This window comes from Tachypleus tridentatus, chromosome 2 (assembly GCF_004210375.1).
Source record: "Tachypleus tridentatus isolate NWPU-2018 chromosome 2, ASM421037v1, whole genome shotgun sequence".
NCBI classification, from domain to species: Eukaryota; Metazoa; Arthropoda; class Merostomata; order Xiphosura; family Limulidae; genus Tachypleus; species Tachypleus tridentatus.
The window spans coordinates 54129173-54149056 of record NC_134826.1 but is presented as its reverse complement, the minus strand read 5'-3'; the positions used below and the strand labels follow the sequence as shown (position 1 = coordinate 54149056).

The 19884-nt window shown below is 32.5% G+C and overlaps 1 protein-coding gene across 2 annotated transcripts in view; it reads left to right on the top strand.

Annotated features, from left to right (window-relative positions):
• Nucleotides 1-3934: 3934 nt before the first annotated feature.
• The window catches only part of LOC143243842 (uncharacterized), a 35141-nt gene continuing 19191 nt past the window's right edge, over nucleotides 3935-19884 (top strand). For both annotated transcript variants that reach the window (XM_076487537.1, XM_076487536.1), the window contains exons 1-4: nucleotides 3935-4313; nucleotides 14436-14583; nucleotides 18095-18162; nucleotides 19772-19852. In XM_076487537.1, coding sequence (XP_076343652.1) covers nucleotides 4223-4313; nucleotides 14436-14583; nucleotides 18095-18162; nucleotides 19772-19852 — 388 coding nt within the window. In that variant the 5' untranslated portion in view covers nucleotides 3935-4222. The remainder of the gene's footprint in view (nucleotides 4314-14435; nucleotides 14584-18094; nucleotides 18163-19771; nucleotides 19853-19884) is intronic.

Below are 19884 nucleotides of genomic sequence, written 5' to 3'. Positions count from 1 at the left end.
CGTACGTTTAACTGATATGTTAGGTGTAACATGTTTAACGGTTTAACAGAGATCTAATACGATTATATTATTATAGATATAAGTGTGGCATTTTAACGGCTTAACAATTCAGGTTTAGCATGTTTAATTCTATTATAGATATAAGTGTGGTATGTTTAACGGTTTAAAAAAGACCTAAGGTGTAACATGTTTAATATTACTACAGGTGTAAGTGTGACATGTTTAACGGTTTGACAAACAATTAAGGTGTAGCATGATTAATGTTATTATAGATATAAGTATGGCATATTTAACGGTTTAACAAACACCTAGGGTGTAGCATGTTTAATATTGTTATACATATAAGTGTGACATGTTTAACGGTTTAACAAGGAACTAAGGTGTAAAATTTTTAATGTTATTATAAATATAAGTGTGACATGTTTGACGGTTTAGAAAAGACCTAAGGTGTAGCATGTTTAATGTTATTATACATATAAGTGTGGCATGTTTAACGTTTTACAAAAACCAAAGTTAATATAATTTTATTAAAAATAATAACTGTACACGTCATCCTTTTAACTCTTAATATATTTATACATAAACAATACCAACTGTATACCACATCCTTCAAAGTGTTAATATAACTATATGTGCAATAACAACTGTATACGTCATCCTACTAACGGTTAATATAACGATATATATAATAACAGCTATATACGTCAATCTACTAACACTTAATATAACTATATATAACAACTGCATACGCCATCCTTCTAACAGTAACAACTACTATATAAATCATCCTTCTAACAGTAACAATTACTATATAAGTCATCCTTCTAACAGTTAATATAACTAGATGTACAATAACAACCGTATACATGAGTCTACTAACAATTAATTTAACTTTATAAACAATAAAAGCTGTATACGTCATTCTTCTAACAGTTACTATAAGTATATGAACAATAATAACTCTAGGCGTCATTCTACTAACAGTTAATAAAACTACATATACAATAACAACTTTATATGTTATCCTACTAACAGTTATTACATCCATATGTAAAATAACAACTGTATACGTCATTTCATGACACTTAATATAACTACATAAACAACAACAAATCTATACGTCATCTTATTAAGGGTTAATATAACTACATAAATAATAACAGCTGTATACATCATCCTTCTAACAGTTATTATAACTACTTAAACAATAACAATTATCTACGTCATACTACTAACGGTTAATATAATTATATATACAATAACGACTGTATACATCATCTTACTAAAAGTTAATATAATTATATATACAATAACGACTGTATACATCATCTTACTAAAAGTTAATATAACAAAAAACAATAACTTCTGTATATGTCCATATTTTAATAGTAAATATAACTATATATACAGTAATAGCTATATACGTTATTCTGCTAACAGTTAATGTAACTATGTAAATTATAACAACTTTAAAGGTCATTCTTTTAACAGTTAATATAACTATATGTACCATAACAACTGTATATGCCATCCTACTTACAGTTAATATATCTATACATAAAATAGCTACTGTATATGCCATCCTACTGACAGTTAATGTACCAATATGTTCCATAACAACTGTGAACGTCATTTTGGCACGTCACAACCAAGTGTGTTAAGGTTTTCGACTCGTAATCAGTGTTTCACGGGTTCTATATCCATTCGCAACAAACATGCTCGCCATTTCAGCCGTAGGGGTGTTATAATGTGACTGTGAATCCCACTATTTGTTGGTAAAAGAGTTATCGGTAGGTGGTGATGACTAGCTCCCTCCATCTTGTCTTGTAGATAGCCCTTGAAGAGCTTTGCGCAGAATTCAAAACAAACGTCTTTCTCTCAACAGTTAATATAACTATATGTACAATAACAATTATATACGTGATCCTTCTAACACTTACTATAACTATATATACAAGAAAAATTGTATATGTCATTCCATTTTGGTTAATATAACTATATATACAATAACAATTATATACGTTATTCTACTGACGGTTAATATAACTATATAAACAATAACAAATGTATATGTCATTCTACTAACAGTTAATATAACGATATATAGAATAATAGCTGCATAGTACATTATTTTAACAGTTAATATATTTATATGTATAATAACAACTGTATACATTATTCCACTAACAGTGAAAATAACTATATGTACCATAATAACTATATACGTTATTATTATAATTATTAATACAACTATATATACAATAACAACTGTATACTCCAGTCTACTTATAGTTAATATAACTATATGTACATTAATAACTGTATACGCCTTTCTTTTAACAGTTAATATAACTATATATATACCATAACAACTGTATACGTCATCTTACTAACAGTTACTATAACTATATGTACAATAAAAACTGCTAAAACCTTTGTCTTTTCTAAAAGGCCAAGCCTTACCATCTTCGTTTAGTTACCCTTTAAGTCATTGGGTAAACCTTAAATGGTTATCTCTATGTTATAAACTGTTTTAGACACAGTTCCTTCTACGTACAGACTAATCCCACTCCATTTTATCGTGCAAGATGTAATTATTTCAGTCTGGTACGTAATACTGGTGAGTTGTAAAGGATCGCTCACCCTACATCACCTTCAACACGTTGAAGGGTGAAGGTAAACGTTGTGGTTGATCAGACATCATATTGACCCTTGTCTGACATGGCAAGATAGTTAAGGTGCTTAGTTAGAAATCTGAGGTTTGCGGGTTCGAATTTACGTCTCACCAATCATGGTTATCCCTTCAGTTGTGGGGACGTTATAACGTAACGGTGAATCCCACTATTTGTTGGTAAAAGAGTAGCCCAATAGTTGGAGGTGGGTGGTGATTACTCTCTGCCTCATGTAGCGAAATTCAAAGCTAGAGCTACTTTCACCAGCGAAACGTGCAGACTGAAGTGTCGTCTGTTTGTTGGAGACAACTAGAGATAATTTGACATTGTCTCCTTTCGGTGGTTAACATATTCATAATATCACCGATATAACTTCCAGAGTTATCCTACTTCCAAGGGTCATCACCTCTAAACTTGCACTTATATAAATTTGAATATACTTGTAATTTGACACTTTAAGATAAATAAGTGGTGGTTTTTACCATAAAATGCCTTTCTAAGGTTTTATCACTCTTTTTAAAATTTCAGAAGATTTCATAGATTAGTTATTTCTAATCACCAAAAGTGTTGGGAAAGGCTCCTCTCACGATATAAAGAAAACTAACATCCACGAGCCAACTGAACTCAGGCTTTCAACTTGGAAAGTGGACATCAAAGGAAATATTCCGAACTTTGGAAGTAAGTTCTAAGATCTCTCAGAGAGCATGCTGGTTCCATAATCACCGACAGGAAGATGGCATTATAGCTAAATGGTGTTGCGTGCAAATCGAGTTATGCGGCAGGATGTTGAAAACCGACAGCCCATTTCCTCTGCACTCAACGTGGGCTACAATAAAAGGCATCATTCGATTTCAGAAAATGGAATAAAATATGAGAGTAGTGACTTTGTGGATATGTTAATATTTTCAGTTCTTAAAGCTATTTATATTTTTTTATGCTTTATTTATACAGGTAAGGACAGTTGCTACATCAAGTTACTAACACTGTAATACTTCATAGACTCTGCCTTATTAAACAGCAGGTTTTTAGAAAGTCATGTAATAGTAACTTCCGCCGTGATGATAATTCCTGTACAATTGTTTGATGTGCAGTACAAGTATGTCCTAAGGAGAAACCAAATTAATCCAACAAGGGGCGCCACAAAATGGCGCTCGTGTACCCATAGCCACAAAGAGTAACTGCGGAGTTCCTAACCCTACTTATCGATCATAAAACGTACCGTGTGCGACGTGACGTGAACTATATAAGTCACTACACTGTAGCCAAACACGAAGCAAACGTCAGATCACCAGCTGCTTAGCGCTAAGCGGTTCTCTCACTCTTTCAAAACCAAGTGAGCAAAGGTAATGAACAGAGGACTTGTGGTCTTGGACGAACGTAACAAGTGTTTTAGGCCATCGCTGATTGTCTGAATAGTTATTGAAGTATTCTGTATAAAAATAAAATAGTTGTGTCAAATATTAGTCAAACTTCTTCATACAAACGTCCCAGTTATTTTCGTATCCATGCGTGATGAACTGGTTATTTTTAAAGAGTAGATATTTTCAATAATGGTTATATCGACAAGTGTCGATATGAGACTACCTGCCAGAAGAGATGTCCGGACTTTGTACGTCTTTCTACTGTCAGTACACGTTACAGGTAAGGTCACAATATCTAACTTAATAGCAACAACCCATCCGAAGGTTCATTTCAAGACAGAGATTGAACCATATTTGTTAAATTGACGATATTCGTAAACATTTTTTATCTGTCGTTGTTTCAAAATCACAAACACTTGCAGAGCTGTTACTTGAGTGACGTCATACATGGTGTTACAGAGTTTTGTACCGAGTATATTTGTATTACATGCTAAGTTAGGTTGTTTTTACGTGTTCTAATAACCACGTTACCGTAACATACGTTAGAAGACACATGTATATCTTACTGACCAAACTACTGTAATAAATATTATACCGTGTTGTGTCTGTTGTAGTAATAACGTTTCTTGTATTACACATTATACGGCGTTATGTCTGTTGTAGTAATAACATTTCTTGTAATACACATTATACGGTGTTGTGTCTGTTATAGTAATAACGTTTCTTGTAATAGACGTTAAACGGTGTTGTGTCTGTTGTAGTAATAACGTTTCTTGTAACACACATGATACCGTGTTGTGTCTGTCGTAGTGATAACGTTTCTTGTAACACACATAATACCGTGTTGTGTCTGTTGTAGTAATAACGTTTCTTGTAACACACATAATACCGTGTTGTGTCTGTTGTAGTAATAACGTTTCTTGTAATACACATTATACGGCGTTATGCCTGTTGTAGTAATAACATTTCTTGTAATACACATTATACGGTGTTGTGTCTGTTATAGTAATAACGTTTCTTGTAATAGACGTTAAACGGTGTTGTTTCTGTTGTAGTAATAACGTTTCTTGTAACACACATAATACCGTGTTGTGTCTGTTGTAGTAATAACGTTTCTTGTAACACACATAATACCGTGTTGTGTCTGTTGTAGTAATAACGTTTCTTGTAACACACATAATACCGTGTTGTGTCTGTTGTAGTAATAACGTTTCTTGTAACACACATAATACCGTGTTGTGTCTGTTATAGTAATAACGTTTCTTGTAACACACATAATACCGTGTTGTGTCTGTTGTAGTAATAACGTTTCTTGTATCAAAAATAATACCGTGTTTTGTCTGTTGTAGTAATAACGTTTCTTGTAACAAAAATAATACCGTGTTGTGTCTGTTGTAGTAATAACGTTTCTTGTAACAAAAATAATACCGTGTTGTGTCTGTTGTAGTAATAACGTTTCTTGTAACACACATAATACCGTGTTGTGTCTGTTGTAGTAATAACGTTTCTTGTAACACATAATACCGTGTTGTGTCTGTTGTAGTAATAACGTTTCTTGTAACACACATAATACCGTGTTGTGTCTGTTGTAGTAATAACGTTTCTTGTAACAAAAATAATACCGTGTTGTGTCTCTGGTAGTAATACACGTTATACGTCTGTAACTTCTGGTTGTTATAAAACATCTTTTGAATAAAACTTTAAATTTTAGGTTTTGAAAACAAACTAAATTCTTCAAGTCCTGCAATTGTAATTATTACAGAAACAACGTGTAGTGTTTAAATGTACAGTAGCAAGGACTATTTCCCACAACAGACACTTGTGTTTACATTGTTTAAGCACAGATAGCCACCTGTATAGCCATACGATTAACAACAATTTTATGAGTTAATTCACTTTGATTTGAAGTTAATTAAGCCTACATTTTCCGTAATTACCTGATATTAACATGTTGAAGTAAGCTCTTAAATAGATTTTCTTGTAAGAGTAAAATTCTATTTTTAAAGCATAAATTTCACGTAAAACGTCATTGCGTAATTCAGTCGTGATAGGAAACTGTATTCCACAAGGTATTTAACGTACAAATGTATTTAGCCTTTAAAAACATAAATGACCACGAAAGAGATATGTCGCTCTAAATATACATCAATGGTGTTTTTGTGTCTGTTAATACACTTGACCATCTGTACACATTTCAAAATAATAATAATCTGATAGCAAGATGTCATAAATCAATCTCAGTTCTGCTTCCTTCCGGCAGTCAACCCTTAAAGGACTTCCGTTAGAGACAAATCAAATTTACTGGGTGGATATTTTTAGCGTTTTATTGGTTGAATAGAGGTTCTGGTGGTTAAAAGGTATGCAAGAGTGAAAAGACATCAGAGCGAAGAAAATTCTACAAAAATAACAATAGTATTGTTAACTATTATACGAAATAAACACCATGGTAGATGTTACGGTGAATTATCATAGCAGTATAACAATTTTATCAGGTAAATATTACAATCCATTATCATAGCACTGTAACAATGTTTTTATTAATTATTTCATAAGTACTACAATGAATTATTACATAACCTGGGCACACTCACCTTCATTACTCAAACGTTTGAAGCTGTAAATCTGTCTAAACGTTTCTGATAACCGTGTCATTTTCTTTGTTTCGTATTTAAATACAATGTAAACATGTTTCTAACAGATACAGTCCATATATATATTATTATTGTTTGTTTATGTATTTCTGAGAAAAGCCACCTTGGATTCTGTGTCCACCACAGGGAATCGAGCCCCAGATTTTAGCGTTGTAACTTGACTCTACCACTGAAATGTCATGTTTCTAACACACATGTTACAGATACAGTGTGGATAAGATGTTAATATCATTTATTCTTCTTAAAAACGCTTCGTACGTAATAGACACAAGACTATTAAAAATTATGAATTTTAAAATGAAGTAAGGTTTGGTTTGAATTTCGTGCAAGGATACACGAGGGCTATCTGCACTAGCTGTCCCTAATTTGGCAGTGTAAGACTAGAGGGAAAGCAGCTAGTCGTCACCAACCACCTCGTGGGCTACTCCTTTACCAACAAATAGTTGGGTTGACCATCACATTATGACGCCCTCACGGCTGAAAGGGCGAGCATGTTTGGCGTGACTGGGATTCGAACCCGCGACTCTCGGATTACGAGTCGATTTCCTTAACCACCTGTCCATATCGGCCCCATGAAGTAAGGATCCTGCTATCAAACGTAATGAAATAAAAATTAAAACCCTAATCAAATATATATATAATTTAGTCCCCGTTTGGCAGCTTTTTACATTTATCTTTAGGCTAAAGCAATCATTGAATGTTATAAATTTATGATTATGGTATTAATTCTTGTTCTACCACGTTCTATAGCAGTATCGCTACTTTATTTTAAATTTCACATTTTTTAAAAAATAATCTTCTAAAGTATATACTTTAAAAAACTGTCGCGTGTCCGTCTATCGAAATGTAACGCTATTTGTTGTGTTGAATTGGACTGAAAAAATATTTAGGTACGTGCATGATAAGTTTACAATTTAAATTATCCCTGCATATACACATGGATTTCTTTCGAAATATCGAGATCAGGAATCAACATATCAGTCAAGAAACCTGGAGAAATCTTGTAGCAATAGTCCAAGCTGTCTAGGCGCTAGCCCCGCTGACGTGATAGTGGTAGATAGTGGACGAAAAAGTTGCTGATTTTGAAATTTTTAAATCGTTGTGTTGGAAATGCTACCGATCTTTTTCAGCATATTATTTGTACGTATGCGTACATCGTAACCAATACAATGGTTGTTTTGTTTGCTTAGGAATACGGTTGGGTGTTTTATTCGGCTCCTGTATAATTTTTAATCCTTATCGATCCCTACTTATACGTACTACCTTACTGAAGATAGCGGACACAGTGTAGTTCAAATATTATTATTTTTCTTGAAAACACATTAGGAACTTGTTAAAATATGTAAATTTAAAACATATAACAGGCCTAAGACTAATATCATATGCAAAGTATAGCCAGTTACAGTCAAGCTATACCAGCATGTTGTAACAAACGATTTGTGTAAATAGTCCTTCGGTCAATATTAAATTTGTTGTGTCACAGCTTGGGAACACAGTGTGGTTGGAAAACTTTTATAGACTTTTTCTAATGAATAAAATAGTCTGATAAATCGAATAGAAAATGCAGTTTTAAGAATATTATGTCTCTAACAATAACGTGTTATGACTACAACAATTAATATTATATTTTTTTCCTTATGTTAATTCTCTTTGAATTTATACAGCGTATAAAGTAGAAACTAATTAATTTACTTCTAATTAAGTAATTACAAATAATATTACCCTGGTCTTACCCCATCTAACGAGCCAGTCTTTCCGACGGCATAACCTTTACCCCTGGTTAATGCTCTCGGTCATAAATGTTAATTATAGTTTAGAACGAACTGTGAAACATCCTAACCTACACGCAGGTCTATACTGGTAGTTCAAGTGGCAGAGCCGTATGTCTGCGGACGTACAAAACTAGAAACCGAGTTTCGATGCCCGTAGGGGGCATTGCACAGATAACCCTTTGCGTAGCTTTGTGCTTAATTACAAACAAACTGCTCATTTCTTCATTGACTATGCAAAACGAAACTTTAATCACATTAAAACTTTATTATAGAGGACGCGTTGTATTAAACCATACACTACTATCATTATATCTAAATCTCTTAAGAAAGAAAACGAATAATAATCATAAGAGAAGTAGAAAGAAAAGTTTTAATATGCTTAACATAGGAAACCAATCTGTTAATATTTGAGTAGAGCTTCGAAAGATGAAAATAAAAATAAAAAACTTTTTTATCATTTAATAGGGAAAATGTGAACACTATGAAATTAGCCTAAATACTAGCTGGTCAAAAGTTTAAGGCCATACTGAAACGAAGCGTTAATCGGTAAACACGTAACGAAATTTAGACATTTGTGTTTAAGCATTAGCGTTATCAACATCTCCCCACTGACATCTCCTGTGTTACATTGGGTAAAAACATGGCAAAGGCTAAAATGTTGACAGAGTTTGAACGTGGAAGAATTGTCGAGCTGCAAAAGCACGGTCTCAGTGTGCCATCGCTGGTGAGATTGGGCGTAGTAAAACTGCTGCTGCAAATTTCTTAAAAGACCCTGAGAGAGACGGAACGAAAATTTCAAGTGGTCGGCCCAAGAAATTTTTGCCGGCGTTGAGTAGGAGGATTCGACGGGTTGTCCGGCAAGACACCAGCCGATCGTCGAACTAGATTAAGGCCCTTACGGACGCAGAATGCAGCTCAAGAACGATAAGACGGCATCTACGAGAGAAAGGCTTTAAAAACCGTAAACGTCTTCAAAGGCCACGCCTCCTTCCACACCACGAAACAGCTCGGTTAAACATTGTTGAGAAGCACCAAACATGGGACGTAGAAAAGTGGAAAAAGGTTTTGTTCTCTGATGAGAAAAAAATTTAACCTGGATGGTCCAGATGGCTTCCAACGTTACTGGCACGATAAGAATATCCCACCGGAAACATTTTCTACACGACACAGTGGAGGAAGTTCCATCATGATCTGGGGTGCTTTCTCCTTCCATGGAACAATGGAGCTTCAGGTTATACAGGGACGTCAAACAGCAGCTGGCTACATTGGCATGTTGGAGAGAGCATCCTGATTGACTAAAGGCCCTCGCTTGTGTGGAAATGACTGGATCTTTCAGAAGAACAACGCTGCAATCCACAATGCCCGCAGGAGAAAGGACGTTTTCATGGCGAATAACGTGATTCTTTTGGACCATCCAATGTGTTCACCCGAACTGAACCCCATTGAAAATGTTTGGGGACATATAGACCAGGGAAGTCTATAGAAATAGATGTCAATTCCAAACAGTGCATGATCTTCGTGAAGCCATCTTCTCCACTTGGAATAACATTCCAGCCAGCCTTCTGCAAACGCTTATATCGACCATGCCAAAGCGACTGTTTGAAGTTATTCACAATAACGGCCGTGCAACTCACTACTGAGACCTCTTGTTGGGCATTTCCTACCCTGTTTAGGACTTCTTTTTGGTATGGCCTTAAGCTTTTGATCAGCTATTATTTAGGCTAATTTCATAGTGTTCACATTTTCCCTATTAAATGCTAAAAAACGTTTTTTTTTATTTTCCCTTTTCTTATCTTCATCTTTCGAAGCTCTACTCAAATAAGTGATTGAGTCTAACAACGCAAAATGCATATTTTGTTTTTTATGTTCATTGGCCTTAAGATTTTGGCCAGATGTATATCTAGAAATTACAAGCCTGTTTTACTTGTGTGCTGAGAAAAGTTTTAGAGACTCTGATAAAAAAAGTGTGATAAGTTTATTTAATAAAATCCGATTTTATGATACAAGTCCATTGTGGATTTGCTAACTCTATTAAATTTCTTATCAAGTTGTTACTTGGTATTTCTGCTGTGCTTAGACTTTAGACTTTCAACAAAATCTAGATGATGTTATTAAACAGAAAAGTCACTTTAATAAGAATTAATTAATTGCATTTTTATTGCTTGAATTAGCAAAGAAATAGGCTATTATTGATGGAGTCAACTTCTACTCTTGTTACAAGTAGAATTATTAAGTTATCTTAGAATTTAGTATTGGGATCTTTATTTTTCTTTGATTCTTTTTGAATTTCGTTTTTATCTCCCTAGCGTGTTGTCTTCGCTAGTCTACCCTAATTTTGAAACGATATATTCGAGAGAATACGGCTATTCATCAATAACCATAGGCAGGTCTTGGGTTACTCATTACACAGAAATAATGAAATTAACTGTCATATTGTAATATTCCCACAAACGAGAAAGGAAATGGGATTTGAATCTGTCACCCTAAGACTGCGAGTCAGTGTCGTAACCATTAAGCCTTGTCCTTCTTATTTCCACTGATTATATCAGAAATATTAAGTTCCTCTGGGTCAGGATGTTGTTATATAACACAGTGACATGGATCAGTCGGTAAGTTGAAGAATCAACTAAATTAATACAGGTGAGAGATAGTTGTCACTCACATCAGATGTTTTATAAATAGTCAATCTGGGAATACTGGGGGTTAAGTCACTCAAAACTTTAAGTTACTGCTGGGTTTAAAGTGATGAAGATAGCTGATTTTTATAATGTAACTACAGACACATCCTGAGCAAAGGCATGAAAGAAACCATCTCAGAACAAATAACTAGTTAGATATATAGCCTTATTGGAAAAGGTTCAGAGAAAGGCTAAAAGAGAGAGAAAAGGTTAGGTTATAGGTAAAGGTGCCTGAACAGGTAAAGAGTAATGCTATTGTTTACATTTGGTCTGCCAGATCGACAAGATAGATGTTTGATTTTTATTTGGAATCTGAATATAATTCAAATAGAGGATACTGGTTTAAGATTTAAAAAAAAAAATGTTATGCTTTACTTAACGCGTGTTTATTTTTCTCGTACGATTGGCTAATAACACGTCGTTCTATTGGCACAAGTGAAGGCCAGTACTTTATAAGAGTTTAGAGAGAAATCAATAAATTGATAGTTCAAAATATTTACTTCTCTTAATATTGAAAAACATTCTTGAAGGACTATACAGTTCCTTTTTGTTTGTATATCATGTTTTAACTGAACTCAAATAACAAACTGATTACATGACCCTCACTAATCACTACATAATAAGATCCTAAATAACAATTATTTCATTAACATTGTGATGACGGCAAGTTTAGTGTCTCTCATAATCTCTTATAATCACTAATGTCTACACATGAATCATTAGGATAATGATATTTTATAACCATTAATTTCTACACATGTGTCATTACGATAATCATGTTTTATGACTAGATATCTCTTTACATGTAACATTAGTATAATGATGTTTTATAAGTATTAATAGTTACACATGTATCATTAGAATAATGGTGTTTTATAACCACATAAATTATTAAGATAATGATAGTTTATAACCACTAATATCTAAACATTTATGGTTAGGATAATCATGTTTAATCACCACAAAGGTCTACACATCTATCATCAGGAAAATGTTTTGTAACTACTAAAAAAGCTACACATATACCAATAAAATAATCATGTTTTATAACCGCTAATGTCTACACATCCATCATGAGAATTATGGTGCTTTATAATAGCTAATGTCTACAGATGTATCACTAAAATAATGATGTTTTATAACCACAAAGGTCTACTCATGTATCATTAATGATCTATTATTTCCACTGATGTCTACACAGTTCTTCAAAGAAAATAAGTGTTTTATAACCACTAATGTCTACACATGTATCATTAGAATAATGATATTTTATAACCACTAATTTCTACACATGTGTCATTAGGATAATGATGTTTTACAACTACTAATGTTTACACATATATCAGTAGCATAATGGTGTTTTATATCCACTAATATCTTCACTTCAATCATTAGGATAATGATGTTTTATAAAAACTAATGTCCACACATGTATCATTAGCATAATAATGTTTTAAAACCACAAATACATATACATATAACATTAGAATAATGATGGTTAATAATCACTAATGTCTACACATGTAAAGTTCGAATAATGTTATTTCATAACTACTGGTATTTACACATGTATCGTTAGGATAATGACGTTTTATAATCTCTAATCTCTAGACTTGTATCATCAGGATAATGATGTTTTATAACCATCAATATCTGAATACGTATCATTAGGATAATAATGTTTTAAAACCACTAATTTTTACACATGTATCTTTAGGGTAATGATGTTTTATAACCACTGATATATACACATATATCGTCAGTATAATGATGTTTTATAACTAGTGCCTACACATACGTCATTAGGATAATGATGTTTCATAATAACTAATGTCTACAAATGTATCGTTAGAATAATAGTGTTTTATAACCACTAATGTGTACACCTGTATCACTACGATAATGAATTTTTATATACACTAATGTCTTCTCTCTTATTATATGGATTCATGTGCCATAACCCCTAATGTCTACACGTCTATTATTAGGATCATGATATTTTATAACCACGACCTCCTACTCATGTATCATTGGGATGATGATGTTTTATAATAACTAATGTCTGCACATGTATCACTAAAATAATGATGTTTCATCACTACTTAGGTCTACATATATATCATTAGGATAATGATGTTTTATTTTCATTAATGTCTACATATGTATCTCTTCGATATTGATGTTTTATAACAATTAATGTCTACACATGTATCATTAGGATAATGATATTTTATAATCACTCATGAATACAGATGTATCATTAGGATAAAGATGTTTTATAACCACTATTATCTACACTTGTATCACTTGAATAATGATGTTTTCTAACCACTAATCTCTACCCAATTATTACATGGAAATAATGTTTTATAACCTCCAATTTCAACACATGTGTCGTTAGGATAATGACGTTTTATAAGCTCTAATCTCTACATATGTATCATTAGGATAACAATATTTTATAACCAGTAATGTCTACACATATATCATTACCGTTATGGTGTTTTATTACCACTAATATCCTTACATGTATCATTAGAACAATGATGTTTTGTGACCACTAATGTCTGCAAATGTATCATTAGGATAATGATGTTTTATATCCACTTATATTTACGCATCCATCATTGAAATAATGATGTTTTATAACCAGTATTGTCCACACATGTATTATTAGGATAATTATATTCTTATCCACTATTCTCTATGCATGTTTCATCAGGATAATGTTGTTTTATAACCACTAAGGTCTACACATGTATCATTAGGATTATGTATGATGTTTGATATCCAATAATGTCTACAGAAGTGTCATTAGGTTACCTTGATATATTGCCACCAATATATATACGTGTATTATTAGGGTTACTGTGTTGTATAACTCTGATGTCTACACGTGTTACATTAGGGTTACGTTGGTTTATAAACACTGATGTCTACATTTGTATCATTAGGGTTAAGGTTTTGTATAGACACTGATATCTACACGTGTAACATTAGGGATACGGTGGTTTATATACCGTGACGTCTACGCGTGTAACATTAGGGTTACGGTGGTTTATAAACACTGATGTCTACATTTGTATCATTAGGGTTACGGTAGTTTATAAACACTGGCATCTACACGTGTAACATTAGGGTTACGGTGGTTTATAAACACTGGCATCTACATGTGTAATATTAGGGTTACGGTGGTTTATAAACACTGACGTCTACATGTGTAATATTAGAGTTATGGTGGTTTATAAATACTGGCGGTTACTCGTATATCATTAGATAATTATGTTTTACGTTCCTGCAGCTTCGTACAGATGTCAATTTCCAATCAGATGGACGGGTCTGTGGTTTCAAAAAGGACTTGAATCTCCGATCAGGATTGAGGGTGACAAGTTTTCCTGGAGAGGAAAGTGTGTTGATTCTGAAGGAGCTTTGTTTTTAATCGATGACAGGTAGGTTTAATACTCCAAGCCTCCGGTTAATCAAATTAGAAAACTAAATCTATATGTAAACTTATCGGTGTACAGGGTTCAACTTGTGACTTCAAATACATCACCGTAACCGGGGTAAAAGATACAATAAAACCCGGATAAAACATACAATAAACTACTGAAATGTTCTATATTTCAACAATGGTCACCCACGGAGGTTGTTTGAATTATTGAAAATTAGACTGGAACTCAAGTCTCTTTTATTCAGAATTCTGTATGTAAACATTTGCATGTTAAGATGTTGATCAAGACATAATATTTAACAGTATTCTATTTTATTATTTTTGTATGACAAAGTGTACACTGGCTTATTTGAGTTGAACTTAGGTTTTCCTAGTTTTAGAAAAACTTCATATGGCATTTGTAGATATCGTGTTTCGGTTTTACCACATTGTTTACTTTAAGTATTACATATAATTGATAGACTCATAAATAAATAAGAGAGGCCTAATTTTGATATTTCCAAGTTTATTGAAGACTGTGTTTATTTCTAAGTGTCATGCGAATGTCCCTTAATTGTTTCAACTGAATTTTTTCTTCAATGTGACAAATCACTGTAAATGGAATAAGCTATCACAAGTCTTAATATCAGAGAAACTGGCTTCGACACGTACGTACACCATCTTGAGACTCGGTCTTCAACGTGAGACTTCTATCGGTTTGTTCCGTTTACTATGGTTCTTTCACTAATTTCTAGATACGACATTGTGTTCATTTAGTTTATTTCGTTAGACACTCCCATACAAGTGAAGACAGTTTCCTTAATGTTGGGTATACAGATGGTGTGTTTGGTATGAGAAACCGTCAGATTGTCATTAGAACACACAAATTGATCCTAGATAGAAAATATCCAAATTGGATCTATTCCGAACACTAAATATTCACGTTGATAAAACAACAGCAGGATCTCAATCAAGAACTAGAGCACGTATGAAAGGTCATGAACCTGGCTTGGTGTGTCGTTAGAAGACAAAATGTGATCTTTACTTTCCATGTTCGTTCAGATTACCAGCTAGGTGTGTGAATCGTGTTTCTTATATTATAAATAATAATGTTATACTTTATAGTACAAGTTCATTAGATGAGTTTACTTTCATTTTCAAAGGTTAAAGAAGTGTTTTATGTAGAGTAAATACATTACTATAAGAAAGGTAAGTACCTTTTTCATGTATGGTAAGTACCTTATTTTATGTAGGTTAGTACATTTAGTATAGTAAGTACCTTATTTTATGTATGGTAAGTATCTTATTTCATGTACGGTAAGTACCTTATTTTATGTATGTTAAGTACCTTATTTTATGTGTAGTAAGTACCTTATTTTATGTATGATAAGTACCTTATTTCATGTGTGGAAAGTACCTTATTTTATATACGATAAGTACCTTATTTTAGGTAGAAACTGAAACACGTGGTATACTAACTGGCATATTTCTCAGGACGTTAAAGAAACTTAAATCTTAACCATCGTTGTTGAATTCGATTGATCGTTCAGACAGCCTAACGTTTGAGTTCAATAGCTTGAAGGCAAGACGTGTAGTATGATATTGCATTTGATCTGTAACAGTCTAATAGGAACATAGAAACGAATATTAATCGAAGATCCTTCAAGTTCTGTTTTAAGCCTAAAAAAACATTAATTAAACTCTGTACTCAGGTAATTCTGACTAATCTGATTCATGATAAGAGTTAAAGATCATTCTACTGTAGTCTGATTTAGAAACTCGCTAACAGACTAAGGGAAATCTTTTTTTTTTGCTTTTACTATCCAACGAAAAGAAATTCTAAGTTTGATAGTTAAAACTAATCACTAATGGATCTAACTCACCAGAATACATCAAAAAGAAATAAAAGTTGGAGAAATTTGAGTCTTTAAAAAATTGGTTGCGTTCCCTCTGGTATAAAATAAACAGAAAATTGTTAAATAGTCGTTAACTGAAAATATGAACTTCCTCAAACTAAAACTATACTTATATCCTAGTTTTTACTAAGTTAAAAACTTCTTCATTACGCAAATCTATCATTGTTTTTACTAAGTTACAACTTCTTCCTCACGTATTTCAAACCTAATTTTACTAAGTTATAACTTCCTTACGTACTTCAAACCTAAGGTAGTTCTATACTAATTTTTACTGAGCTATAACTTCTTGTTGACGTAGTTTTATCCCAATTTTTATTGAGTTATAACTTCCTCACGCAGTTCTATACTAATTTTTACGAAGTTATAACTTCCTCACGTAGTTCTATCCTAATTTTTATTGAGTTATAACTTCCTCACGCAGTTTTATCCTAATTTTTTACAAAGTTATAACTTCCTCACGTAGTTCTATCTTAATTTTTATTGAGTTATAACTTCTTCACGTAGTTCTATACTAATTTTTACTAAGCTATAACTTTCTCACGTAGTTCTATACTAATTTTTACTAAGTTATAACTTCCTCGCGTAGTTCTATTTTAATTTTTAGTCAGTTATAACTTCCTCACATAGTTCTATTCCAGTTTTACTAGGTTGTAGCTTCTTCCTCACATAGTTGTATCCTGGTTTTTACTAATTGTTCAACGCCCACTGTGAAAGACATATAATGTGTACAACATACACTGTGAAAGACAGTTAATGTGGATAACACCCATTGTCAATTAATTGGCTACTCGTAATTGATCGATAGAAATATTTTTGTCACTCTCGTAACTCGAAAGTGCGGAGCACATTTTTTTATGAATTAATGGATCGCCATTTATGCATCGTCAGATTAACAGTTTGGGCATGTTAATCATTAGGCAACGCCCGAGTGCATATATAATCGTAGTGAATAAAGTATGGCATAGGTACTGTTAAGAAAACAGACATAATAATATTTAACTTAGAATATTAAGTAATGTTTGGAAATGGACAGGTAAGGAAAGCCTCATTGTTTATTTAATTAAAACGAATTAATGCAACTCATATTCTAAGGACTGAATTATAGTGCCATAGGTTATTAGTAACATGAAATAATATACACAAATATCAAAATAATTATAATTCATAACTAAGTAAAACAGTTGTTTTTTTTTCACAAAAGGAAGATATAAACATAGCTATAGACAATGAACTGGCAAATTACAGAGAGGTTAGTTAATCAACTGATTATATATAGTTTCTGGTATTACACATTTTACTTATTATTGAAACTTCCATCTGATTTTGTTACTGCTATCTATTTATCGCGTTTATAACAACAAGAACCAAACCAAGCCGATAGATCATTAATCAGCATTGCTTCAAAGAATGTTATTTCAACTTTTACTTCGGGAAAATAGTTCTGAGAAAGTCGAACTTTGAAAACAACAAAGAACAGAATAGAATAAAAGGATGAATTAGACTTTAATATTCTAATAATTATATGCATAAAATATTTAAATCGATCTTTTTGCATTTAAACTAGTGCTTTATTTATTACACTAAACAAGTTTTGTTTTATTGTTTCATTTACAGTAAATTAGGATGCTCGAGATGTGTTGTGATCTATGAGAAGCATCCCAGTGTATTACAATACAGAGAGAGTAAGTTGATTTTAATATTTATGTAGGTTTTATCAAGTTGTTTTTTAAAGTCTTTATGTAGGTTTTACCAAGATATTTCTTTAAATCTTTGTGTAGGTTTTACCAAGATGTTTCTTTAAATCTTTGTGTAGGTTTTACCAAGATGTTTCTTTAAATCTTTGTGTAGGTTTTACCAAGATGTTTCTTTAAATCTTTGTGTAGGTTTTACCAAGATGTTTCTTTAAATCTTTGTGTAGGTTTTACCAAGATGTTTCCTTAAATCTTTATGTAGGTTTTACCAAGATGTTTCTTTAAATCTTTGTGTAGGTTTTACCAAGATGTTTCCTTAAATCTTTATGTAGGTTTTACCAAGATGTTTTTTTAAATCTTTGTGTAGGTTTTACCAAGATGTTTCCTTAAATCTTTATGTAGGTTTTACCAAAATGTTTCTTTAAATCTTTATGTAGGATTTACCAAGATGTTTCTTTAAATCTTTGTGTAGGTTTAACTAAGATGTTTCTTTAAATCTTTATGTAGGATTTACCAAGATGTTTCTTTAGTAATTATCACAAGAGTGATTATTAGTCATGTTTAGAATATACGCTAATGCTAATTCGTGATGACGAGAAACCTATTTGATGTAAAAATATATCAACAAAATCACAGAAAACCTTTATTCTTACTTACGAAGTATAGATTCACGCACACCACAGCTATACAACACCCATAAACCTCACAAATCCGCTGTCCACTACGACCCATAATGTCGACCTATGACTCATTTAACTGCAGCCTCGGTAAATACATAGTGTGGGTATTTTCTAAATATGTAACATCAGCCAGCACCAGCAGTCTTGAGATACGTTAATGCTAAACATACGTGAAAAATTATGCAGTCCTGACAGATTTTGTGAAACTGTAAAATAAAATGAGAAATATTATAACTATTATAAATATTTTACCATCTGGATCATAAAAAATACACGTTAGCGAGCGTACAGCTTATTTTGTGCTATCCAAATTTTCTGTATAACATTATAACAATAGATATACACTGCTGGCCAAAATCTTAAAGCCAATGAACATAAAAAAAAATATGCATTTTGCGTTGTTAGACAAAACCACTTATTTGAGTTGAGCTTCGAAAGATGGAAATAAGAAAAGGGAAAATAAAAATAAAAACTTTTTTTAGCATTTAATAGGGAAAATGTGAACACTATTTTTATTTATATTTCATTGGCCTTAAGATTTTGGCCAGCAGTGTGTTTCTTCTCTCTTTGAAACAGAACGGTAGGAATCTCCATGAATCGCTTGACAAACTTCTTAGTATCTGATTAGAAGGGCGAATTACATGACTTGCTGAAACATATCAAAAAGAGTTCTGGTTGGAGGGACATGTATATGTACTAATCATTGTTAATTTAAACACAGCACACATAGTTGTACTAATAATTATATTTACCAATTTAAACACAGGACACGTAGTTGTACGAATCACTGTTGATTTAAATACAACACATGTAGTTGTACTAACCATTGCCTATAGATAAGTACACATGCACAAATAAAGAACAGTCGGAACTATGAAACGTTTGAAATACTATTTTTGTTGATGCTGTTGTTCGTACAGCTTTCTGTGAGAAACACAAGAACTTAGACGAGGCTTGTTCGAAACTGAGCGTGGACGCTCACCTTCATTCAATATTTCGAGGTAAGATTAATATGTTAGTTGGAGTTAAATAT